Raw genomic sequence first — 27,899 nt, forward strand, 5'->3', positions numbered from 1 at the left:
TTATTGTTTTGTGTGTTAACAGCAGTCAGTCAGCTATAGACGTCCTTGCTGGTTTTTCACAGTTTTGTTATTCATTGCGAAAAAAAGACACAAGAAGAAATAACGGTGTTTAACGTTAGGCTGTTGTCATCGTATCTCTGGAAAATAAGAAAAGATCTACAACTTTTTCTACTTAAACCTTGTTCGGGTATAAGAATTTATATACATAGAGAGCTCTTACGTAAATATCTATAAAAAATAAAAAAAAAAATATGTATAAAACAATAAAAATCTAGAAACAAGAAATTACATTTTCTACAAAAAAAACTGAGAAGCGAACTAGAAAAAATTGTCAAAGAAGTTTGTAAAAGGCCTTAATAGTTTTTTTTATGGAAATTATTTCCTTTCAAAAGCCTAAGGCTTAATAAAATGTTATGCAAACCAAGATATGAAGAAAGAAAAAACATATTATATGTGAAGTAAGAAAATGAAAATCCAAGACTGACTAATGATTACATAAGTTTTTCTTTCGAAAGAAAATATTTAACCACAGCAGTGGTAGTGAGTGAGTGTATGATGTGTGTGTATGTGTTATGTATGGTTACGAAAATGAAAATTGAAGAAGAATTTTCTTTTCGGCAGAAATTCACTTGAAATTCCAAAACAAGGAGTGCAAATTTTGACTAATTTTGCTTTGGTTGCTTTTGGCAAAAGGAGTGCTAAGAGAAACAAAGAAGATAAAGTGGAACATCAGAGTCATGTTTCTTTGAATTGACTTAACTAGGTCAGTTATTGAATTTTCAATAATCACAACAACTGCAACTCTGCCTAACTCGACTCAGGATAGCTCCGCGTTACACAGCTACTCTTTCTCTCTCTCTCTCTGCCTCACTCTCCGCAACTCTTCTACATTTCCATGGAGAAGAGTAAAGCTTAAATAAAACAGCAGCAACAACAAATCATCAAAATGAAAAAAATGAAGCTATGTCAAAAAAGGAGTCCTTCTTTCCAGTGCTGTGTATGAGTACTCACATAAAATTTCTCGTGAGAAAAGGATGACCAGTGATGAAAGCCCCATGAAGAAGCTTTAGAGTAAGCGAGACCTATAAAGCTTTAGTAAATTTGCAGTAGGAAAAGAGAAAATTATAAAACTAAAGCTTTTATTTTGAAGACGGAAGGCATTTATTGCTAAAAACAGGAAATGAAGATAAAATTGATGACCAGAACCCCATTACAATTGAAAAAAAGGATAACTCAAATTTGCTAAACTAGAAATAAAAAAGCAAAAGAGCATTATTAACTTATGATTTATATTAACCAACAATTATGTCATTGCTGCTGCCGCTATTTTTCCTTCGAGTTTTTGGGTGTAGAAAAAAGAAGTATGAAATAAAATAAAAAAATCAATGTTTTCATACCTTTTTCCAGTGATTACGATACACAAAAACATATATTCTCTCTTTCGCATACACACACACACACATATACGTTGCTATGTAAAAATAAAGGCAACCTAGTTAAGAGGTTGACAAGGGGACATTAGAAAGGAGGTGAAAGTTGAAAATACAATCAACATACCCACAAACTGGCATGCCTTGAGAGGTTTTGAACATGTGCCTGAGAATGTGAGATGCATACATACACATAAATACACATACGTGTTTTGTGGCAAACACTAGCCAAGTAGGCAAGTGTAGTTAAAAAGCTAACATTCCAATCCAATTAAATTGTTCTTTTCCTACGGCCATCACCATCACCACCAGCACCAAGCAGCGCCAGTACTTGTGCCATATCGCCTACTCTATAGAATAGAATATAGAAATTCTGCTGACAAGACATAACTGTCAAAAAAGACCCTCTCAACCAACTCACTTGTGAATGAGAGTGGGCCTGCGTGTTTGTACATGTGTGTGTGTGTACATGAGCTGGTTGTATGCTCTTAACAATAAAATTTCACATGGTTTTTAAAGACCATTTCTTTTTGTTGCGCCACCAACCAACATTCTTGTAGCTTTTCTATTGTTATTGTCATTCGTCTTGTTCGTTCGTTCTGTTTGCTGTCGATGCCGTTGCTATTATTTCTTTCTTTTCGTGTTGTTGTTGTTGCATGTAATTAGGTCGTTTATATCGTCATCGTGGTATCGAGTAAGATGAAAGTCGCTACTACAACTGCAGCACAAAAAAGCACAGAAAAAACACTCGTGGAAAAGACAACTTACTATATAACAGAAAAAAAGCAAAAAAAAAAAACACCACAAATGCACAAAAAGCTAAGCAAACACCTAAAACTACAAAGTATTAACTAACTAACCAGTAAATCATACCACAAAAGCAAGAAATCAAGCCAACCACTCAATAGGTCGTCAACAGAGGTGCCGAGAGCAAGGGAGTCAGCGAGAGAGAGAGAGAGAGAGAGAAAGAGCCAACAAAGAAATAAAAACTGACACACTCCCATGTGTAAATGTAAATTCTTATACAAATTCTATCATGCATAACTTCAAGTGATATCGGAAAATAAGGACACGCACAGTGTTTCGGGAAATACGACAACGAAACAATTCAATTTGACTTAGCTAATGGTGCCGTATACGTGACGTATACGTTATTAAAATATAGATAAAAGGTATACGCAATTCCTGAATCGGACCATAGATACTCGTAACGAAGAACAAAGGAGTATTACAATTGGAGGTCTTTTTTGATTGATGGAGTGTATGTTTGTGTGTGCGTGTCAGAAAGTGTCAATCGAAAGCTATACGTAATCGTAGTGTATACAAAAAACTTTTATGCAAAGTGTTCTTTTAGGCGTTTTTTTTAAAGGTATAATGGCAAGTTTTTAAATGAAAAACTTGACTGGGTCACACTTATCAATAAGCTATTTGTTTGGCATTAATTGAATGTGATGAATATTTTAAATATTCGTTTTTTCATGCTGGGGTCATGGATATGTAGACGTTAACTTTTATACTTAGAACTTCCGGTTTATTACCTCACTATTTCCGAAAAACATAAGAAGCTGTTCCAAATCCAATCTTTTTCACCCTCCGCTTACTATTAAAGAAGGAAAATTGAATTAAGATCGTTTTGATGCTATTTGTATCAAAATATTTTTCTATGGAATTTTTTCTCAAAACTTTTTTTTAAAGAAAAATTTTATCAAAATTTAATTTTTTTTAGAAAAATAAAAAAATTATATTTTTAGAAAAATGTTGTAAAAATTGAATTTCTATAGAATCATTATTCAGCATTTTATAAAGATAAAATATATTGTCAAATGTTTTTCTAAAATTTTGTCAAAAATTAATTTTAATTGAAATTTAATTGACTTAATTATTTTTTGAAACAAAATGTTTTACATGGCCTTATACCTTACAAGTGACAACCGGCATTAGCGACAGGCTTCAAAACTTCTCGACAAAGAAGTATCGCTAGATGGCACACTGTTCAGAATAGGCCATTAAAATTAGGTCACTTAATTATTGTACTACATCTTGAATTGCATAGCACACATGGATATGCAACAAGTCTAACCAATGCTAGGTTCGCAACTTGCATAATCGGTTGCTAGCCGCAACACTCGGAGACCCTTAGGTTTATGGTGTACGCCTTAGAAGAGGATAAAGGAGAAACAAGTAAAAGCGAGCTATGTTCAGCCGGGCCGAATCTTATATACCCTCTACCATGGACCGCATTTGTCAAGTTCCTTGCTCAGTATCTTTTTATAGGGAAAGGATATGAATTGATATGCTATTGGAGCTATAGTGACCGATTCAGTCCATACTTGACCGATTCAGTCCATACTTGGTTTGGATGTTGGAGGCAAAAATCATGGTGCAAAATTTCAGCCAAATCCTAAAAGAAGAGCGTGTTATAGGGCTCAAGTAGTAAAATCAGGAGACGGGTTTATATGGGGACTATATCAGGCTATGAATGAAGGTGCTAGTGGAAGTCGTTGTACAAAAGTCAATAAATTGAATAAGAATTGCACCCTCTGCAGGAAAATATGTCAAAATTTCGTTTCTAAGGTAAATTTTATTAAAATTTCCCTTTTATAAGAAATTTTATCAAAATTTCTCGTCTATGGGAAATTTTATGACAATTTCCCTTCTATGGGAAATTTTGTCAACATTTTTCTTCGTTGAAAATTTGATTAAAATTTCTCTTCTGTGGGAAATTTTATCAAAATTTCCCTGCTATGGGAATTTTTTTTGTAGGAGGGGAAAACCACTACTGGAAATTTTTGCTGATGGTCTCGCCAGGATTTGAACCCAGGCGTTCAGCGTCACAGGCGGACATGCTAACTTCTGCGCTACGGTGGCCTCCATTAAAATTTCTCTTCTATGGGAAATTTGATCAAAATTTCCCTTCTATGATGAAATTAATCAAAACTTCCCTTTTATGGGAAATTTGATCAAAATTTCCCTTTATGGGAAATTTTATCAAAAATATTCTTCTATAGGAAATTTTACTAAAAGCAAAGAAAGGAAAGGAGGAACCAGCGAACAAAAAACCAAAGCGAAAGAAACCAGCCAAACCAGAGAGGAGCTCTTATAGATGCGAATTTCTCACAGTCAGATACCTCAAATTTCTACAGTAGTTCAGAATGACATGAGGCCATGGAAAAAGGGTGTTCATCTATATCCCTGACCCTTCTCCTTGCAATTAAAAGTCGAAAACACAAAAGATGCTCAACCATCTACAACACCTTTCGACATGCTAGATGTCTCTGTCTGTGTTAAACGCGTCGTTAAAGGCCTGATCAGTGAGGACTCCTATCAGCAGTCCGTGGTCATGCTTCCTCAGGCCCATGATAATTGACCTACATTCCTTGAAACCCTCCACCATGCAACCCACGGCACCCGCCAACCACCCCATTTGCACTTTTTCCATGGGTACACTGTACCAAGAAGCTTGCACAGCGCATATTTCAATGATTCAGTAGCATAATAGGCATTCATTAGCGATTCGTTATTAGCTAGTTGAACAGCCGTCTGATTCCGCCGTCGTCCCCCTCTTGACTGTCTGGTAAGCAGCACAGCCTGACAGTACTCCGCAAAGTACTTTGTATTTCCTAAATAGTTTCGCCTTCACATGGCCCGACGGCGGAGCCATCTGTGTCAACTGACTACTGTCCACGCATGTGGTGACAGTCCAATCAAGTAGTCACTCCTGAACCTAAATCCCCTGCAATGAATCTACAAGGACCTCCTCCTGATAGGCGCTACACCCTTACAGAAGCTTATATTAGTCCCTTATTTGAAAAAACTCATTGTAGACTACTGTCCCGGTGCCCCATGCTATTTAGGCCATATGTACTATATATAGGAGATGGAGGCTACCGTAGCGCAGAGGTTAGCATGTACGCCTATGATGTTGAACGCCTAAATTTGAATCTGGTGTGAACATCAGAAAAATTTCCAACGGTGGTTATCCCCTCCTATTGCTGGCGACACTGTAGCGCAGAGGTTAGCATGTCTACCAATGACGATGAACGCATAGGTTCTAATCCTGACGAGAACATTCCCCTGCTAATGCTGGCGACATTTGTGAGGTACTATGCCATTTGAAAAAGAAAATGGTATGGCAGCCATGCAAAAACCTCTTCCCCAAAAAGGTGTTGCACTGCTGCCCGAAGTTCAAACTTTGCTAACACAAGGATCTTGAACTTAAATCGGACAGCACTCATTTATAGGTGAGAAGTTTGCTTTGGTTCTTTAATGGAATGTTCATGGGCAAATTTCCATTTGCAAAATTCGCAATGCTGGCGACATTTATGAGTTTTGCCATTTAAAAACTTCTCTCTTCGGACTCGTCTATAAAAAGTAGGTCCCTTATCATTGAGCTTAAACTTGAATCGGACCGAAGTTTGCCTCCAATTCTTATTGGAATAATCTTGGACAAATTTGCATTTTGCATATATAGGGGAATGCGGGTACCAGCCCAGAGATTTCTCCTCAAGAAAACAACATCGTATCTTCCAACAAAGAAGTAGTCCTCTGGTAAATAATCTTGCTCCGCATATAGCATGCCAAAGTTTAAAAGATACTACTTGGACAGTAGTCCTTGCGCTGGGTGTGGTTTATCTCGTTTTCGGGATGAAAACACCCTAACTTGCCGCTATCCAGGCAAGGTCCCATACGCATACGACCTTGTTCTATTTTTCCTATTGTATTGGATAAGATAGGATGGTATTCACGGGGGACGTGATGAAATCCTGCACATGCGGTCAAGCATGCATAGACGAGCAGGACCACTGGTTGGCACTCAAAGAGTAGAGCGCATTAGAGTGTCACAAAAATAAGTTAGGTTAGGTTAGGTTTCAGTGGCAGTCTGCCATCAGACTCACTTAGATATTGTGATAACACAGGAACAGAAAAATGAAGATGCCTTCTAGTTCCTACCGTTGAACCATCTAGATCTCTTTAAAAAGCCCAATAACTTGCGAATGTTCCCATCCGCTAAGTCAAACAGGTTCTCAAAGAAATGAGAACGTAAAGTGGAACTCCTTGTAACTGCTAGTGTGGTACATACACACAGAAGGTGTTCTATAGTCTCTTCTTCTTTGATGTCCTCACAGCTTCTGCAAAAGTCGTTGCTGGCAACTTTCAGTCTGTCAGCATGTTTTCCGATTAGACAGTGATCTGTCATGACGGACACAATGACTGAGACGTCTGCTCTAGCCAATGACGGCAAAGCAGTAGTCCTTTTCAAGTCTAGATGAAGCCACATAGTTTTGGATTGATCACAACCCCCTCTTTGTGACCATCTACCATTCGTTGTCCTTCGGGCCTGGTCCTGAAAACTTAGCTTGCAAGTCGCTAGAGGCATACCCACATATAGGATTTGTGCTTATGATCTCAACTATAAGTACTACGAACAACAGGCTGTGAACTGTAGGCCGGTCAGACGGACGGACATAGTTCACGATGGTGCCGATGAGATAATGAAACCCAATTATCAAAACGCGTCCACCAGTGGGGTGACATGTGTCCTGCCTTGTCTGAGGAACTGGCAATTTCTTTTCTTCAAGATGTTGGATGTTGCATTCGCTTGGTCATTAAGCTCGACTTCAAAGACAATGAAACCAAAAATTTAACCATTTTTATTGGATTACAAATTGGTGTTTGTCATATACTTTTTCAATATAAATTTCTGTAAAAGCTGTCCGGGGCTCTGGTTCAAACGGTTCATTTGTAAGGTCCAATTTTGCATCACTTTTTCGGGCATTTCGGTCCACGAATAACACGTGTAATATTATACTTAAATGCTTCCATCATGTTTGGCTTGTCCATATAGACCTATGACCGACTTCAGATAACTCCAATAGGAAAATATTCAAGAGGGCTCAAATCCCATGAGATAAACTGATCACCAAATTCTTTCTTCAATGTATCCATTGTTTAATGAGCTGTGTAACATGTGTTACCGTCTTGTTGAAACCACATATCAACCTGGCTGAACTCAACCAATTGCCAAATCGGACTAAAATTGCGCCATCTAGAGTCTCAAGAAATCAAGGCCCAAGATCGGTTAATATGGCAGCTACATCAGGTTATGATCCGATTTCAACCATACTAAGCGCAGTTGTTAGAAGTCATAGCAAAACACCTCATGCAAAATTTCAGCCAAATCGGATGAGAACTGCGCCCTCCAGCGGCTCAAGAAGTCAAGATCTAAGATCGGTTTATATGGCACCAGATTATGAACCGATTTGAACCATACTTAGCATAGTTGTAATACCAAAAAAAGTAATACCAAAACACCACATGCAAAATTGCAGCCAAATCGGATAAGAATTGCGCCTTCTAAAAGGTGAAGACGTCAAGACCCAAGATCGGTTTATATGGCAGCTATATCAGGTTATAAACCGATTTAAACCATAAAATTAGAACACCTCATGCAAATTTTCTGTCAAATTGGACTAGAACTGCGCCCTCTATCGGCTCAAGAAGCCAAGATCCAAGACCGGTGTGTATGGCAGCTACATCAGGTTATAAACCGATTTGAACCATACTTCGCATAGTTGTTGGAAATCGTACCAAAACACCACGTGCAAAATTTTAATCAAATCGGACTAGAATTGCGCCCTCTAGAGGCTCAAGAAGTCAAGACCCAAAATCGGTTTATATGGCAGCTATATCAAAACATGGACCGATTTGGCCCATTTACAATCCCAACCGAACTACACTAATCAAAAGTATTTGTGCGTATTGCGCCTATAGGGGGCGCTATTTTTATTCGATTGGGATAAAATTTTGTGCAATGATTTCTCTTCAGACATCCAACTAACTTTTCTACATTTGGTTTTATTCGGTCTGCGCATTAAATCCATCTCCTGAGTTTTATACCCTCTGCCATAGGATGGGGGTTTACTAACTTTGCCATTCCGTTTGTAACACATCGAAATATTGGTCTAAGACCCCATAATGTATATAAATTCTTGATCGCCATGCCATTTTAAGTCGATCTAGCCTTGTGTTTCCGTTTGTCCGTCTGTCTGTGGACAGCACGATAACTGTCGAAGGAGTAAAGTTAGGCGCTTGAAATTTTGCACACACACTTCCTTTCAGTGTAGGTCGGTTGCGATTGTAAATGTGCCATATCGGCCCATGTTTTGATATAGCTGAAATATAAAACGGAACTTGATTTCTTGAGCCTCTAAACGGTGAAATTCTTATCCGATTTAGCTTAAATTTTGTATGAGGGAGTTTGTTATGACTTCCAATAACTGTGCTAAGTATGGTAAAAATCGATTCATAACCTGATATAGCCCCCATATAAACCGATCTCCCGATTATACTTCTTGAGCCTATAGAGGGCGCAATTCTTCTCCGATTTGGCTAAAATTTTGTATGAGGAGTTTTGTTATGACTTCCAAAAATCTGAGTCTAGTATGGTGGAATTCGGTTTATAAATTGATATAGCCGATCTCGGATCTTGATTTCCTGAGCCTCTAGAGATCGCAATTATTATCCGATTTGGCTAAAATTTAGCATGAAGTCCTTTGCTTTGACTTCCAACAACTATGCCAAGTATGGTCCACATCGGTTCATTACATGATAAAGCCCCCATGCAAACCTATGTCCCGATTATACTTCTTGAGCCTCTAGAGGTCGCAGTTCTTATCCAATTTGGTTGAAATTTTGAGCAAAAACTTCTCCCAAGACCTTCAACATGCATACCAAATATGATCTGAATCGACATATAATCTGATATAGCTTTCATATTAACCGATCTTACTTCCTGAGCTCGTTTAGGGGGCAATTCTTATCCAATTTGGGTGAAATTTTGCGCAATGACTTCTACTATGGTCCCCAACCAAGTATTTTCCGAATCGGTTCATAATCTGAAATGGCTCCAATAGCATGAAAATTTTTATCCATTATCCTTTGTTTGCCTATAAAGATATACTGGGCAAAGAACTTGACAAATGCGATCCATGGTGGAGGGTATATAAGATTCGGCCCGAACGAACTAAGCACGCTTTTACTTGTTACTTCTCATTTTCTTTTGATATAAAGGTGATGGGAAATTAACGATACTATCGATATTTTTTATTGGAAATATTGAAAATATCGAATGTTGCGATTATCGATAGTTTATCAGCTCTAGCAGGAGGGTATATAAGATTCGGCCCGGCCGAAATTAATGCGGTTTTACTTGTTCCTTTTCTTCTTTTTATACCCACCACCATAGGATGGGGGTATAATAATCTTGTTATTCCGTTTGTAACACCTCGAAATATTGATCTAGGACCCCATAAAGTATATATATTCTTGATCGCCTCGACATTCTGAGTCGAACTAGCCATGTCCGTCCGTCCGCCCGTCCACCTGTCGAAGTTACGTTAGCGGTCGAAAGCGTAGAGCTAGGTGCTTGAAATTTTGCACAGATACTTTATACCTCCCATATAAAAAGATCTTCCGATTTGACGTCTTGAGTCCCTGGAAGCCGCAATTTTTGTCCGATTTGGCTGAAATTTTGCACATAGTGTTCTGTTAGGAATTCAAACAACTGAGCCAAGTACAATATAAATCGGTCCTTAAACTGATAAAGCTTCCATTTAAACCGATCTCCCAATTGACTTCTTGAGCCCCTGGAAGCCTCAATTTTCATCCGATTTGGCCTTTTGCATTTGCATTTTGCACATAGTATTCCAACTACTGAGCCAAGTACGGTCCAAATCGGTGAAGAACCTGATATAGCTCCTATATAAACTGATCTCCCGATTCGAATTTTTGAGTCCTTACAAGCCGCAATTTTTATCCGATTTGGCAGAAATTTTGAACGTGGTGTTTTGTTATAAACTCCTACAACTGTGTCAAGTATGATCCAAATTGGTCTTTATCCTGATATAGCTCCTATATAAACCGATCTCCCCAATTGACTTCTTGGGCCCCTGGAAGCCTCGATTTTCATCCGATTTGGCTAAAATTTTGTACGTAGTGTTTGTTATAACTTCCAACAACTGTGTCAAGTACGATACAAATCGGTCTTTAACCTGATATAGCTCCCATATAAACCGATCTCCCGATTCGAATTCTTGAGCCCTTTCAAGCCGCAATTGTTATCCGATTTAGCTGAAATTTTGAACGTTGGGTTCTGTTATGACTCCCAACAACTGTGTCCATTACGGTTTAAATCGGTCAAGAACGTGATATAGCTCCCATATAAACCGATCTCCCGATTTGATTTCGTGAGACCTTACAAGCCGCAATTTTTATCCGATTTAGCTGAAATTTTGAACGTTGGGTTCTGTTATGACTCCCAACAACTGTGTCCATTACGGTTTAAATCGGCCAAGAACGTGATATAGCTCCCATATAAACCGATCTCCCCAATTGACTTCTTGGGCCCCTGGAAGCCTCAATTTTCATCCGATTTGGCTAAAATTTTGTACATGATATTTTGTTATAACTTCCAACAACTGTGTCAAGTACGATCCAAATTGGTCAAGAACCAGAAATAGCTTCCATATAAACCGATCTCCCGATTTGACTTCTTGAGCCCTTATAAGCTGCAATTTTCATCCGATTTGGCTGAAATTTTGCATACAGTGTTCTGTTATGACTCCAAACAGCTGTGCCAAGTCGAATAGCTCCCATATTTAAGCAGAATCAATGGTGGTGGGTTCCCAAAATTCGGCCCGGCCAAACTTAGCACGCTTTTACTTGTTTTTACTAGGGAGTAACAATGGGCCGGACTGGTCTCTGAGCGAACCCACTTATAGAAATATATATTTTTTTAAATTTTTATAGAAAGATTTTCGATAGCTTTTAGATTTGATAGGTTTAGGAACAAAATTAAATTTTGCAACATTTTCTATACAATTAAAATTTTGACAAAATTTTCGTTAGAAAGAAAAATTTGGCAAAATTTTAAAATTTTCTAATTTGAAGAAATTAAATTAAAAACTTATAAAAAATAAAAGTTAAAATTTTCACAAAATATTTTATAGTTAAAAATTGCTTAGAAAAATTTGTTGTTTCATAAAATTTTCTATAGAAATAAATTTTTCACAAATTTTTTTTCTGCACATGATGATGCTAAGCAATCTGCCTGTAGAGATATTAAATACTCTGCAGTTTTTTACCCATATTCAAAAGTATAAAATTTGTAAAATTTCATTTACAAAGATTATCGCTTAGCGTGATGCATAAACAATTTCAAGAAGTTTTCTGTTTAATTAAATTTTATTGAAGATTCATACAGTGAAATTTAATTAGGTATGCTTATTAATTCTGATAAATCCCTATATTTGGCATTGTTGGCCAGGCACTTGGGGCTCGGCTATTGCCAATCCTGCTAGACTACGCCTAAATAAAACAAAATAATTAATAGTGAAAAATTGACCCTTATGTCGAATATATTATTCTGTTTAAGGTGTTACATATACACATACATGTATTGTATATATCAAAAGTGTATACGTCTGTTTAAAAGTATCGTTGCAAGAGTGTATATATCCCGAGTGGACAATGAGGCTCATTAAATTTTATTGACAAATTAATACTCGCAAGGCCAAACAATTTTGGTAGGCACACCCGTTGGGTAATGAATTGGTATTTCTTCGTTTCCTTAGCTTATTCTACATTTCTTTATTTGAGCTTGTCATTTTGCTTTTGTGGTTCATACACATAGAAGGTGGGTTAATTAGTTGGAGAATATCTACGAAAAGATTTGGACTCTTGACATTTAGTTAACCATAGAAATCTGCCGGCATACACAACATCAATGCTGAAAGCAGCATAGTATAATGAAATTAATTTCAAAAACTTTTGAGAGTGTTATCAATAGTTTTTTTTTTGTAATTTGACAAACGAAGAGTTACCGTTATTTATATATTTGTAAGTTTTTTGATTTTTTTTTTGAATTGCCTAGCTTATATTCTCAACCAAAAAATTTTTGTTATGAAACATTTACTTAGTTTGGTCAATCACATAACAACATTAATAACCGTTACCTTTTCTCTTCTCTTTCTCTCTCTTTTTATCTCACTCTCTCTCTCTCTCTCGCATGGTTTTACAGTTCTATCTACCAGCGGCTGTGCGATATGTTGTTGTTGATTTAACATTCGACATTAACAGTTTGGGTTTCTTTCGTTCGTTATTTGTGTGGCAATCGAAATACAAAACGAAATAAAAGAGTAAAACGAAAGCGAGACGAAACGAAACAAAACGGGACGAAGGATATCATTGCGTGTTTTTGTGTTGTATATTGATTTAATTGTTGCTGTTGGCTGAAACGAACGACCACCATTCATCTGCAGATATCTGGATATATACAAAGCAAAAAAGGGAAGTGGTGAACACATAACACACACACACACACATACATATACCCACACCCCCACAAAAATCACATCGTAAGCCTTAGTGTGTTGGCTTGTGTCCGTTGGATTGTTCGCTCTGCTCGCGGTTGGCTGGTTCATTGATTTGTCATTCGCGTTTGTTAGTGTGTGGAGTAGCTGATATTTGGTGGATTTTACCCTTTGGCATAATCCAAAAAAAAAATTAAAAAGAACAAAACTACAACAACACCAAGCAACAAATAAAACAAAACCACAAAACAATTAGTTAACAATGTCACCATTTATGGAAAGAACATTACTTTTGGTTGCCTTCTTGGCATGCCTGCATGGTGAGTACTCTTACAATTTCAACATATAACTTAAGACTTAAAAATAACCCAACACTTATTCACCATTTACTTGCGTATGTATGTTTGCTAGTTTGTAAGTGGACACTTTTGATTTGTGTTGAACACAATGGGGAGAATTGTGATTAGTGTTGATTACAACATCAGTGGCCTGTGAAAAAGAGTTAAGTCTCATGGGGCTGATACAAATACTAACAGTCATTTAACTGAATACATTACATAGAAGATGTCAAGGGGAAATCATGTGATAATTAAAAGCTAAATTGGCACACTTAAGTTTTACTTTAGTTGTGAAGCTGAGTTTTAATTATTATTGCAGGTTGGCTGACACAAAGTGTTAAAATATTTTTTATTCGATTCAAATGACATAAATGTGTGGAAGTAACCTACATTTCCAAAATCCGTTATTTTTTGCTCGATATGACCATCTTTTGGTTGAGTGGTTTCCTGCAGCTCATCCATACTGGCATTTGTATACCCTTCACCATAAACTGAAAAAAATTTTGTCCTAATTTTAAAGATTTGAGCCAAAGATTTGCAAACCCAATTTAAAGATGATCAATTTTCGAACTCTTTAAGGAAACATACCCTTTGGAGAAAAATAATTTCCTTTATATAAAGGATTTTTTTTTATTTTAAATGGTAGTTAAATAAATCTCTAACTTTGCCTCTTGTTATTAAAGACAAACATTTTAAATGAAGGAAATTGACCATGAGACAAGACAACGGTAAACCGTAATTAAAGACACAAAGTACCCTTACAAATAAGAGCGTACTTAAATATTTAATTTTTTTAGATTAAGATGCCAAGTTTAAGAGGAAAATTTATCAAAAAACAAGTGTTAAGTTCAGCCAGGTCGAATCTTGGAAACCCACCACCATGCTAAAAATTTATACAAAATAAATTAAGTTGTGGGGTATAATTTTATTCTACATACCAAACTTCTGTCAAACCAACAAAAAATAAAGCTTCTATGAACCGAACATGATCGAGAGCCCAATATACTTGGGAGCTATATGGGATATAGACTGATTTTGACCGTACTTGGCACAGTTGTTGGAAGTCTTAACAAAACATCTCATGCAAAATTTCAATCCAATCGGACCAAATTGCAGCTTGAAAGTGTTCAAGAAGCATAATCTTGATATCGGTTTACATGGGAACTACATCAGGTTATAAACCGATTTGAACCGTACCGATTTCAACCGTACTTGGCACAGTAACAGAACAACATGTACAACATCTCAGCCAAATCGGACAAAAATTGTTGCTTCCCTGGACTCATCAGGTTAAAGACCGATTTAGACCGTACTTGGCTCAGTTGTTGAAAGTCATGACAAAATACCACATGCAAAATTTCAGCCCAATCGGACTAAAACTGCGCTTGTAGGGGCTCAAAAAGTCAAATCGGGAGTTCGGTATATATGGGAGCTATATCAGGTTATAGACCGATTTCAAACATACCTGGCTCCGTTGTTGGTAGTCATAACGGAATATCAAATGCAAAATTTCAGCCAAATCGGACGAAAATTGCGGCTTGTAAGGGCTCAAGAAGTCAAATCAGGAGATCGGTTTATATGGGAGCTATATTAGGTTTTTCACCAATTTAGACCGTACTCAATACAGTTTTTGGAAGTCATAACAGAACACCATGTACACAATTTCAACCAAATCGGATAAAAATTGTGGCTTCCACGCGCTCAAGAAGTCAAATCTGGAGGTCGGTTTATATGGGAGCTATAACCAAATCTGAAGCGGTATGGCCCATTTTGCTATACCCAATGACCTACATCAATATTAAATACCTGTGCAAAATTTTTAGGCAAAATAAAGTCAAATCAAGAATAATTAATAAGAACTTGATGCTATTGGAGCTATATCAAGTTGTAATCCGATTCGGACCATAAATTAATTGAATGCTGAACATTGTACGAGTTATTGTGTAATATTTCAGTCCATTCGGATAAAAATTGCGCCTTGTAGGGGCTCAACAAGCAAAATCGGGAGATCGGTTTATATTGGAGTCGTATCAATACGGCTCGATTGATCGATAGATTCAGACCATATTGGATACGTATATTGAATGTCATGGGAGAAGCCGTGGTACAAAATTTCTGCCAAGTCAGATGAGAATTGCGCCCTGTAGAGGCTCAAGAAGTCAAGTTCCCAGATCTGTTTATATGGCAGCTATACCAGGTTATGTATCGATTTGTGTCATACATAGCACAGTTGTTGGAAGTCATAACAAAACACCTTGCCCAAAATTTCAGCCAAATCAGATAAGAATTGCGCCCTCTAGCGGCTTAAGAAATCAATATCCAAGATCGGTTTGTATGGCAACTATACCAGGTTGTAGACCGATTTCGACCATACTTCGCACAGTTATTGGAAGTGATACCAAAACACCACGTGCCAAGTTACTGCCAAATAGAATGATAATTGCGCCCTCTAGAGTCTCAATAAGTCAAAACCCAAGATCGGTTTATATGGCAGCTACAATATATCAAAACATGGACCGATTCAAACCATACTTAGTACAGTTGTTGGAAGTGATACCAAAACATCACGTGCAAAATTATTGCCAAATAGGATAAGAATTGCTCCCTCTAAAAGCTCAAGAAGTCAAGACCCAAGATCGATTTGAACCATACTTACCACAGTTATTGAAACACCATCAAAACACCACATGCGAAATTTCAGTCAAATCGGACTAGAATTGCGCCCTCTAGAGGCTTAAGAAAACAAGACCCAAGATCGGTTTATATGACAGGTATATCAAAACAAAGACCGATTTGGCCCATTTACAATCCCCACCGACCTACGCTAATAGAAGGTCTTTATGCAAAATATAAAGCGTCAAGCTTTACTTCTTCGAAAGTTAGCGTGCTTGCGACAGACAGGTGATCGATGAGTTTCAGGATTGGAGGATCTTCAAGGAGCATTGCTTCTCAGGCCATTGCTACATTAGGTTAAGAAAAGCACAGCCAGTGCCGAATTCGATAAGTTTCCATAAACCAAAATTCGGAAGTCTACTCAGACAAAGACTTGGGCAAGATAATTTAGATTTTCCAAGCATAGAAGACATTGAAGACAATGTCAAAAGGATTGCGACTGCACTAGTGAGCCACCGGAGCGCAAAGATTAGCATGTCCGCCTATGACGCTGAACGCATGGATTCGAATCCTGGTGAGACCATCAGAATAAAATTTTTAGCGGTGGTTTTCCCCTCCTAATGCTGGCAACAATTATGAGGTACTATGCCATGTAAAACTTCTCTCCAAAGAGGTGTCACACTGCGGCACATCGTTCGGACTCAGCTATAAGAAGGAGGCCCCTTATCTGTGAGCTTAAATTGCACTCATTGATATGTGAGAAGTTTGCCCCTGTTCCTTAGTGGAATTTTCATGGGCAAAATTTGCAGTTAGATATTTGTCCTCTTCGAGAAAGGAAAGCAGCCCAAGAAAAACCCTGGATGACTGGGGAGATTCGCAAAATTAGGAAAGAGGACGTGTATTACACACGGCTCAAGGAATACAATAAGACTACCAAAGTAAAACGTGTTTCCTGAAAGCTTTTCAGCCAACAGGTCGATAGTGTTAACGACGCCACCAATATGAAAAAGCTTGAGTGAGTGAAACCGAGTTTTCAAGAGAAATTCGTCCACCAAGTTTGTATCTAAGGGAAAATGGAATCCTAAAAAGAAGACAATTATTATTTTAGACTTTTGACATTTATTTCGGCCAAAAATATTACAAAAAAAAAAAAAAAAAAAAAACATTTATAAGTCGTTTATCCTCTTCTCGTGGCAACACAAGCTGCTAACTAAAATCGAATTATGGCAATGGGTAGCATTTCAATATATATGTCTGTAATTAAACACAAATGCTTGTATTGAGCACTTCTCAAGTATACCGAGAAAAGAATGAGAAACGTTGTATGACATGATGTTATCCAACAACGTGTTGTATCGATATATTCCATTTTGTATGTCCACATATATACACATTGATTTATGTTGCATACTCACATATCTACATACAAATACACAATTGTTTGAATGTGTATTGTGTTCAACGGGAAGGCATCTAAATTTATGTTTACATTCACGTTAGAAGCCATCTGACTATTGTTTCCTTTGAAACCGCACACACTCACAACACGCTTAGAAGAAAAATTTTTGTATTCTATTGACTTCAATTGACCCACTTGAAATGTGTGTCAGTGACTTTTGTGTATATGTATGTGTGTGTTCGTGTGTTGGTGTGTTTGAGTTGTTGTGATAGCATAACGGTAAAACAGCTAATCAAACGATTTCCATAAAGCCACCTGAAAGAATAAAAGGAAACTTCCAATCAAACAAAGCGATGAGTTCCACTGAAATGTCTTATATGTTAGGGTTGAATGTGTATTTGCCGCTTGTCATAGCCACTTTGTGTGGAACTCTTTCAATAGCAATCCTTATGGAGCCTCTGCCAACACAGGGGTGCGTATGAATAACGTTTTGAATTTGAGAAGATTACGTATACGTTGCTTTAGTCAGTAACTGCAATCAAAAACATGCATACGAGGAGAACGAACTTGGGAAAGCGGAGCGTCCAACAACTTGTTATTTAATTAAAAGTATAAAATGTGATTGTTTTACTGGTAAATCGAGTTGGCATTCATAATGTATCCCCTTGTTGTTTCATAATATTTTTCCAGAAAATTAGTTTGTGTGTATGGTGATGTGTTGCTGGTATAAATCTGTGGCATTGCTGTAAAACACAAAAACAATTTGGGTAATATAAATTGTAAAGAACCTGATTAGATCACAGGCTCCTTCAATTTTGAATAGCACATACTTACATTTTGAGAGATTATGTGTATCGAAAAGCAAGGATGTGCGATGGACCGGGCATGGCGTCACAATAGCAGCAAACGGTGACGAACTAGCTATAGTTTAGCCATGACATGAGACATGAATTTGGCTGTGGAATTGTGGTTAGACGTGGACTGAAACGCCTTGTCTCCAGTTTCACTCCGGTGAAAGAGGGGTTAGCCACAATCCGCATAAAACCCACATGTTTCAATTTCAGCCTTGTTTGTGTCCATGCCCCGACGGAAGACAAGGACGAGCCAACCAAAGATATTTTATACGAGCGCCTAGAGAGAGAATTTGACTGCTGCCGCGACCATTATATTAAAATTGTTTCGGGAAGGAAAATATTTTTGGTCCAACAGTCGGAAAATTTTGCCTCTACGAGATAAGGTCGGATTATAGATTTCGTCGCGGCTAAATACATGGTAGTGAGCAGCACTACATGGTTGTCTGCAGATCATGTAGGAAGTAACCAACTTGACTACGTTGTGGTAGATGGAAGGTATGGAGGCCACCGTAGCGCAGAGGTTAGCATGTCCGCCTATGACGCTGAACGCCTGGGTTCGAATCCTGGCGAGACCATCAGAAAAAATTTTCAGCGGTGGTTTTCCCCTCCTAATGCTGGGAACATTTGTGAGTTACTATGTCATGTAAAACTTCTCTCCAAAGAGGTGTCGCACTTCGGCACATCGTTCGGACTCAGCTATAAGAAGGAGGCCCCTTATCTGTGAGCTTAAATTGCACTCATTGATATGTGAGAAGTTTGCCCCTGTTCCTTAGTGGAATTTTCATGGGCAAAATTTGCAGTTAGATATTTGTCCTCTTCGAGAAAGGAAAGCAGCCCAAGAAAAACCCTGGATGACTGGGGAGATTCGCAAAATTAGGAAAGAGGACGTGTATTACACACGGCTCAAGGAATACAATAAGACTACCAAAGTAAAACGTGTTTCCTGAAAGCTTTTCAGCCAACAGGTCGATAGTGTTAACGACGCCACCAATATGAAAAAGCTTGAGTGAGTGAAACCGAGTTTTCAAGAGAAATTCGTCCACCAAGTTTGTATCTAAGGGAAAATGGAATCCTAAAAAGAAGACAATTATTATTTTAGACTTTTGACATTTATTTCGGCCAAAAATATTACAAAAAAAAAAAAAAAAAAAAAACATTTATAAGTCGTTTATCCTCTTCTCGTGGCAACACAAGCTGCTAACTAAAATCGAATTATGGCAATGGGTAGCATTTCAATATATATGTCTGTAATTAAACACAAATGCTTGTATTGAGCACTTCTCAAGTATACCGAGAAAAGAATGAGAAACGTTGTATGACATGATGTTATCCAACAACGTGTTGTATCGATATATTCCATTTTGTATGTCCACATATATACACATTGATTTATGTTGCATACTCACATATCTACATACAAATACACAATTGTTTGAATGTGTATTGTGTTCAACGGGAAGGCATCTAAATTTATGTTTACATTCACGTTAGAAGCCATCTGACTATTGTTTCCTTTGAAACCGCACACACTCACAACACGCTTAGAAGAAAAATTTTTGTATTCTATTGACTTCAATTGACCCACTTGAAATGTGTGTCAGTGACTTTTGTGTATATGTATGTGTGTGTTCGTGTGTTGGTGTGTTTGAGTTGTTGTGATAGCATAACGGTAAAACAGCTAATCAAACGATTTCCATAAAGCCACCTGAAAGAATAAAAGGAAACTTCCAATCAAACAAAGCGATGAGTTCCACTGAAATGTCTTATATGTTAGGGTTGAATGTGTATTTGCCGCTTGTCATAGCCACTTTGTGTGGAACTCTTTCAATAGCAATCCTTATGGAGCCTCTGCCAACACAGGGGTGCGTATGAATAACGTTTTGAATTTGAGAAGATTACGTATACGTTGCTTTAGTCAGTAACTGCAATCAAAAACATGCATACGAGGAGAACGAACTTGGGAAAGCGGAGCGTCCAACAACTTGTTATTTAATTAAAAGTATAAAATGTGATTGTTTTACTGGTAAATCGAGTTGGCATTCATAATGTATCCCCTTGTTGTTTCATAATATTTTTCCAGAAAATTAGTTTGTGTGTATGGTGATGTGTTGCTGGTATAAATCTGTGGCATTGCTGTAAAACACAAAAACAATTTGGGTAATATAAATTGTAAAGAACCTGATTAGATCACAGGCTCCTTCAATTTTGAATAGCACATACTTACATTTTGAGAGATTATGTGTATCGAAAAGCAAGGATGTGCGATGGACCGGGCATGGCGTCACAATAGCAGCAAACGGTGACGAACTAGCTATAGTTTAGCCATGACATGAGACATGAATTTGGCTGTGGAATTGTGGTTAGACGTGGACTGAAACGCCTTGTCTCCAGTTTCACTCCGGTGAAAGAGGGGTTAGCCACAATCCGCATAAAACCCACATGTTTCAATTTCAGCCTTGTTTGTGTCCATGCCCCGACGGAAGACAAGGACGAGCCAACCAAAGATATTTTATACGAGCGCCTAGAGAGAGAATTTGACTGCTGCCGCGACCATTATATTAAAATTGTTTCGGGAAGGAAAATATTTTTGGTCCAACAGTCGGAAAATTTTGCCTCTACGAGATAAGGTCGGATTATAGATTTCGTCGCGGCTAAATACATGGTAGTGAGCAGCACTACATGGTTGTCTGCAGATCATGTAGGAAGTAACCAACTTGACTACGTTGTGGTAGATGGAAGGTATGGAGGCCACCGTAGCGCAGAGGTTAGCATGTCCGCCTATGACGCTGAACGCCTGGGTTCGAATCCTGGCGAGACCATCAGAAAAAATTTTCAGCGGTGGTTTTCCCCTCCTAATGCTGGGAACATTTGTGAGTTACTATGTCATGTAAAACTTCTCTCCAAAGAGGTGTCGCACTTCGGCACGTCGTTCGGATTCGGCTATAAAAAGGAGGCCCCTTATCATTGAGCTTAAACTTGAATCGGACTGCACTCATTGATATGTGAGAAGTTTGCCCCTGTTCTTTAGTGGAATGTTCATGGGCAAAATTTGCAAATTTGCAGATGGAAGGTATTCATCCAGCGTGTTTGCATGGCGTTAAGCATGGCGAGGTTTGCACCTGTTTGAGCATGGCGAAAAAAGTACGATCTGACACTGCATAGAAGCTGGACATTGAAAAGCTGTAAACGCAACAGATGACAACAACAAACTCCACTCGACTGATCGAACCGTTGATGAAAGCACTCCTTGTCCTAATGATATAACGCTGCAATGGCAATCCATTGCCCACTTCATAGAAAATATCTCGCAATCCGACCTTAGGTACCAGAAGCCTCCTTCCGAGAAACCCATGGTTCGACTAAGAGTGTCGCAATGCTACTGAAGGCAAGAATGCAATATAAAAAGCAAACAATAGTAACGCACCAAATAAATGAGAGGTATGGGGAGAAAAGGAGAGAAGGAAACGTCTATACCATACTTGGAACAGTTGTTGGAAGTCATACCAAAATGACATATGGAAAATTTCAACCATATTGGATAAGAGTTGTGCCCTCTAGAAGCCCAAGAAGTCTAATCGGAAGATCGGTATATATGGCGGCTATATCATATGGACTGAATTAGGCCATACTTGACACAGTCGTTGGAAGTCAACATTAAATTCTTCACGCAAAATTTCGGCCAAATCGGATAAGAATTGCTCCCTTTAGAACTCAGGAAATCAAGACCCAAAATCGGTTTATATGGCAGCTATATCAGATTATGAACCGATTTCAACCATACTTAGCACAGTCGTTGGAAGTTATAACAATGCAAAATTTCATAGGAATTGCGCCCTCTAGAGGCTCAAGAAGTCTTATCGGGAGATCTGTTTATATGGCGGCTATATCAGTTTATGGACTGATTTAGACTATACTTGGCACAGTTATTCAGTCAAATCGAATAAGAATTGCGCCTTCTAGAAACTGAAGAAGTCAAGATCCGCGATCGGATGATGTGGCAGTTATATCAGGTTATGGACCGATTTAGACCATACTTGGCACAATTGTGCAAAATTTTAGCCAAGTCGGAAATAATTGCGCCTTCTAGAAGCTCAAGAATTCAAGACCCACGATCTGTTTATGTGGCAGCTATATCAAAACATGGACCGATTTGGTCCATTTATTGGGTTGCTCAAAAAGTAATTGCGGATTTTTTAAAAGAAAGTAAATGCATTTTTAATAAAACTTAGAATGAACTTTAATCAAATATTTAATTGCCATTTTGTTCGATAACCTTTTGCCATCTTCCTGGCAAATTTAGTATTCCACGCTCATAGAACTTCTGGCCTTTATCTGCAAAAAACTGAACCAAGTGCGATTTTATAGCCTCATCATTGCCGAAAGTTTTACCATTTAAGGAGTTCTGCAAAGATCGAAATAAATGGTAGTCTGATAGTGCAAGGTCAGGGCTATATGGTGGATGCATCAAAAGCCAAGCTCACTCAGTTTTTGGCGAGTGACCAAAGATGTGCGCGGTCTAGCGTTGTCCTGGTCGAATACGACACCTTTACGATTGACCAATTCTGGTCGCTTCTCCTTGATGGCTGTATTCAATTTGTCCAATTGTTGACAGTAAACATCCGAATTAATCGTTTGGTTCCTTGGAAGCAGCTGAAAAAATACCACACCCTTCCAATCCCACCAAACAGACAGCATAACCTTCTTTTAGTGGATATCAGCCTTTGAAGTGGTTTGAGCTGGTTCACCATGCTTGGACCATGATTGTTTTCGACTAAAGTTGTTGTAAACAATCCATTTTTCATCTCCAGTTATGATTCGTTTTAAAAACGGATCGAATTCATTGCGTTTAAGGTGCATATCACAAGCGTTGATTCGGTTTGCTAAATGAATTTCTTTCAATGCATGTGGTACCCAAATATCAAGCTTTTTCGCCAGTCCAAGACTTTTTATGTGATAATGAACGGTTGATTTTGGTATATTTAACTTCTCTCCTATCTCACGCTCAGTTACATGACGATCCAATTCGATTAATGCTTTGATTTGGTCATCATCAACTTCATTTGGCCGGCCTGAAAAATCCGCAATTACTTTTTGGGCAACCAATAAATCCCAAAAATTTCAAGCGCCTACCTTTACTCCGTCGGATGTTAGCGTGCTTTAGGCAGGCGGACATGGCTACATCGACCTCTTTTAATTTATATGAAACAAAATTTTTCCTTGGAATATTTATTTTCGACAGTTAAAGAGCTTCTAGTGAAATACCATGCTACGAAAATAGTATATAGCTCGACAAACAGGTTAACAATATAAGTGCCTTTATTTGAATCCCATCTTTATTGGTCTACGCATTTAAGTTTGGATGTAAGGTGTACTCCATTCTTAAAATACTTTATTTTAGCCTGATATTCCCATGATGACTGATTTAGGGGTTTTTTCGGGATTGAGGTGGTCCCCCAGGCACTTGGCCCTCAAACAATATCAGCATCGTGCTCTTCTCTCAAATAGCATTTTTTAAACCCCATATTGCAATTGGTTTTGAGGGGAGTTTACAGGATAAAGCGTCCCCCAAAAACACGACCCCAAGATTGGTTATCAAATTCGTTTTCTTATCTCAAATACCTTTAATTTGTGCCACATATTGGCATGGTCGAAAAATTGTTACCCATTGGGGGGTGTTTTGGGGAAGGCGTGGTGCCTAAAATACATGGTCCTACATTTGGATATCAAATTCGTATTCTATTCCCAAATACCTTTATTTGAGCCGCATATTGCGATGGTCAGTAAAAAATTGCTGTTTGTGGGGTATTTTGGGAAAGGGGTAGACCCCCAGAAAATTGGTCCCGAAAGTGGATATCAATTCCTTTCATTTAAGCCCCACATTGACATGGTCGGTAAATATGCCCGATTTAGGGGTGTTTTGGGGAGTGGGGTGGTCCCCCAAACACTAAGCCCTGAAAATATATCAGCAACGTGCTCTATTCTCATATATTTGAACCCCATATTGCCATTGGCCTCAAAATTGGATATCAAACGCGTTCTCTAATCTCGAATACCATTCATCTAAACCTCTTATTGAAAAAGCCAGCAAATATGTCCGGTTTGGGGTATGGGCCCTAGAAACTATGAATATCGAGCTCCACTGTCTTGATGACCCAAATTGTCTTGGTGAGCAAATACGTCCTATTATGGTGGTGGGACGTCCCCTAGAGAGTTGGTCCAGAAGTTTAATATCAGATTCATGGTCTACTCCCAAATACCCTTCATTTGTGCTCCATTTTTCCATTATCGGCAAACATGATCGGTTTGGGGCTGTTTTGGGGGATGGGCAGCCACTCAGTGACTTGGCTTTGAAAATATATATCAGATTCGTGTTCAACTCTAAAATACCTATTATTTGAGCCTCATATTGCAATGGTCAGCAAACGCTTCCTATTTGGGTGGTGTCACGGGGGTGGGGTGGCCCCATTGACACTTTTCCCGAATATTGATATCAGATTCGTGCTTTACTCCCAAAGACCTTTCATTTGAGTCCCATATTGCTATGGTCGTAAATTTTGTCTTCTTTGGGGTATGTTCTCGGGGATGGTGAGGCCCCCCAAACACTTGGTCCCACATTTGGATATCAGATTCGTATTCTACACTCAAATACCTTTTATTTAAGCCCTGTATTGCCATGGTCAGTAAATAAGCCCTGTTGGGGGGGTGTTTTGGGAAAGGGGTGGACCCCCAGAAACTTTGTCTCAAATTTGGATATCAGATTCTTATTTTACTCGCAAATATTTTCACACATTAGTCAAATATTGCCATGGTCGGTAAATATGTCCGATTTAGGGGTGTTTTGGGGGTTGGGGAGGTCCCCCAAACACTTGGACGGATAATAGGATATCAGATACGTTTTCTAATCTGAAATACCTTTTATTTGAGTCACATATTGTCGTAATTGGTGTATATATATATTTCGTAGGCGCCGCACGCCAAGGGCGCCCCCCCTAGGTACCCCATCCAAAATTTGAATACCAAATTTTTGTTCGTAGCTTACTATAAGAGAGTACACATAATTTCGCACCACCCATCTCCGAAATCTGGCGTTTCTGTAAATTAGGGTAAGGGAGGGTCCGCTCCCCCTTCAGATATCAAATGTAGTACCCCATTTTCACCACGGAATGATTATGCACCGTCAATGAAAATTTCAAGAAAACGGTTCAGTCGTTTCTGAGTCTACAAGGAACATACAAACAAACAATCAAACCAACCTACAAACAAACACAAATTGATTTTTATATATAAGAAGAAGTGAGGGGACCATAAGGGGAAGCTGTATACAGAGAACATTTAATTTTTGTATATTATTTTTTGTTTGTCTCTGCTTAGCTGCTAATCAATGTCTTTGCTTGTTTTTGTTTCTGTATATACTTAATTCATTGCCATTGATAGTATTTACAAAAACTATTCCATTCTCTTAAATTGATTAAATTTTTTTCTCAATTTTAGTTTCAACGGCTTTGATGTGTTACGATTGCAACAGTGAATATGATCGCCGTTGCGGTGATCCCTTCGATCCTTATTCGATAGGTGAAGTTAACTGCAGCAAACAGGAACCACGTGAACATCTTAAGGATAAGGTGCCAGTTTTATGCCGCAAAACCGTACAGAAGGGTAGGTGCCAAAAATTATGTCGTGCCAACTCAACCAAACATTATTAACATATTAAGCTACTGTTAATCATTGATTAATTTTAGATTTTCAATATTCTTATAAAAAAACGTTTTCTTTGTACTTTTATAGTTTATGGCAAGGTACGCATTGTACGTGGATGCGGTTATATACGCGATAATAGCACCGATGATGGTACGTGCCTAAAACGTTCGGGTACTCACGATGTACAGGCTATCTATTGTGCCTGCACTACAGATTTGTGTAATCATGCCACCTCAACACTGAACAACAACAACTATTTGATACACTTAATGCCCTATACACTAGCTGCCCTCTTCATAATGTTCTCATGTAAACGTATCAATCTTCAACTCATCTCCTCCTCCTCCTCATAAATATAGAAAGAAAACACGGACAGCAGCAGAAGCAGCAACACCACTGCAAGCAGTTACATATATAGCAAATAAGGAAGAAGTGTGAATCAACCAGTTAGAAGGAAAGGGAGTTACATATATAGTACATTGCTAAAGAAAGTCAAGAATGAGGGGCGCATAAGAGGTAAACATTAAATCGAATCTATAAAAACAAAAACCAAAATAAAACCAAACCAAAAACACAGCTAACAAAAAAAAACAAAAAACCATAAGAGAAAATTTACGCTTGACGATAAAACAAAATTATAAGAAAAAACATACAATGATAGAAAAAGACAAAAAGAAGAAGAGCAAATGAAAAGTAATAAGTTGCAAAACCAAAGATAAGAATATAATAGGATATTGATTATCTGAAAGAGGATATAAAACCAAACCACAAAGAAATTCTTAACAAACAACAACAAACGAACTATAAATTTTTTTAGTTTTGGGTCTTTAATGAAAAAAAAAAAAACAATTAATTAAATAATTAGTTAATTTTGAAGAATTTTAATTTTCTGGGGATATTTAGTTCTTCTTCTTTTTATCAGTTTTATATTAAGTGTCAGACATTCAGTCGGTCAGTCAGTCAGTCAGTCATTTAAGACGTAACACTTTCTACTCAGCCGTAAATTGCCAGTGAGAGTCTCTCATTTCTGCTTATCTTTGTTTCGATTATGCAAGTTGATTTGTGTAAGCCGTGTGTGTGTGGGAGTGTGTATGTGTATGTGTTCTAAACAACCCATTAAGGTTTTCTTTCCATTAAAAGTAATGAAAAAACAACAAGAATAACAATAGAAAACTGCCTGAAATTTAAATGAAACAAACACCTTAAGTAATATTAATTAATTTGTATCGTATGTACTTACATGCATTCTCCATTGTTCAGTTTATTACATTTACAATTAAATAATAATTTCGTTTTAAATTAAGTAAAATTATACAATGTTATGATTGTTAAAAGAGGGCAGAAAATTCAATTGAAATTATGAGATGTGGTAAATGTGGTTGTACAATTTAAGCCTATATTGACATCCTCATATAAATTTGTAATCATTTTAAAGCAATAAGTTTGTTAAAGTGTTATCCACAGCCACTTTGATAAAAGTTCACAAATGTTGGTTATAAGGGGCACAGGGAAAAAGCAAACAGTTTTGGCCGTATGCTTACACACACATTTACAAATTCTTCCCAAGACTGAGGGCTTACGTCTTGTGTACATTCACACTAATATGCTATAGTGTGTCCCATCTCTGGCTTTATATGATCTCTTTGAAATAGATAATGGGACCTTCCCACAATCTATCATTTCGGTGACATATCAAACTAATGATATTTATCGAATTTATTTTAAAAGGTTTGAGAAATGGTACACCGAAAGAAAAATTAATACCAAATGTGATTTTATCAATACCTTATGGCACAAACAATAAATTAAACAACACCGCATGCATGTTGCAATCCATTATACCATTTGGTATTGAATTATATAATAGCGACAGTTATTGAAAAATATAATACCAACAGGTATTGATGACATACCGCCTTTTTTCTTTTTTTTTCTATCAGTGTACAAAGTTTTGGATGATTTTAATAAAGAGTGGTTAAATTTTAAATGCCGATATTGATTTTGAATAGCTTAAATGCGTTGTGTGATTATGCATTTTCCAATAGTTTAAATTGAGTTGGTCTGAAGTTGAGAAATGCCAAAATGGAATGACAAAAACAAAACTTGACGTTTAGGTGCGATTCGCATTCGATATCGTCTCTTCAAATTTAACCACCCTTTATTATATAAAGCCGGAGAAATGATACACCGAAAGAAAA

General features: G+C 37.7%; 1 protein-coding gene across 4 annotated transcripts; it reads left to right on the top strand.

Moving 5' to 3' along the window:
• Positions 1-27,899, top strand: LOC106082165 (uncharacterized). Of its 4 annotated transcripts, none has more exons than XM_013244518.2 (4): positions 1-220; positions 12,508-13,119; positions 25,495-25,659; positions 25,789-27,899. In XM_013244518.2, exons 2-4 carry the CDS (start codon positions 13,062-13,064, stop codon positions 26,052-26,054), a joined length of 489 nt encoding a protein of 162 aa, XP_013099972.1. In that variant the 5' UTR covers positions 1-220; positions 12,508-13,061; the 3' UTR covers positions 26,055-27,899. The 4 variants fall into 4 exon arrangements, with proteins under 4 accessions (XP_013099972.1, XP_013099971.1, XP_013099973.1 ...); XM_013244517.2 differs by having other exon boundaries at positions 1-187; XM_013244519.2 differs by lacking the exon at positions 1-220 and adding an exon at positions 1,940-2,124.

This window comes from Stomoxys calcitrans, chromosome 5, assembly GCF_963082655.1.
Source record: "Stomoxys calcitrans chromosome 5, idStoCalc2.1, whole genome shotgun sequence".
Lineage (NCBI taxonomy): Eukaryota > Metazoa > Arthropoda > Insecta > Diptera > Muscidae > Stomoxys > Stomoxys calcitrans.

Coding starts and splice junctions, on each gene's coding strand:
- LOC106082165 (XM_013244518.2), top strand. CDS start 13,062: ATGTCACCATTTATGGAAAGAACATTACTTTTGGTTGCCTTCTTGGCA. Junction 13,120..25,494: donor CTTCTTGGCATGCCTGCATG/GTGAGTACTCTT, acceptor TCTCAATTTTAG/TTTCAACGGCTTTGATGTGT. Junction 25,660..25,788: donor CCGCAAAACCGTACAGAAGG/GTAGGTGCCAAA, acceptor GTACTTTTATAG/TTTATGGCAAGGTACGCATT.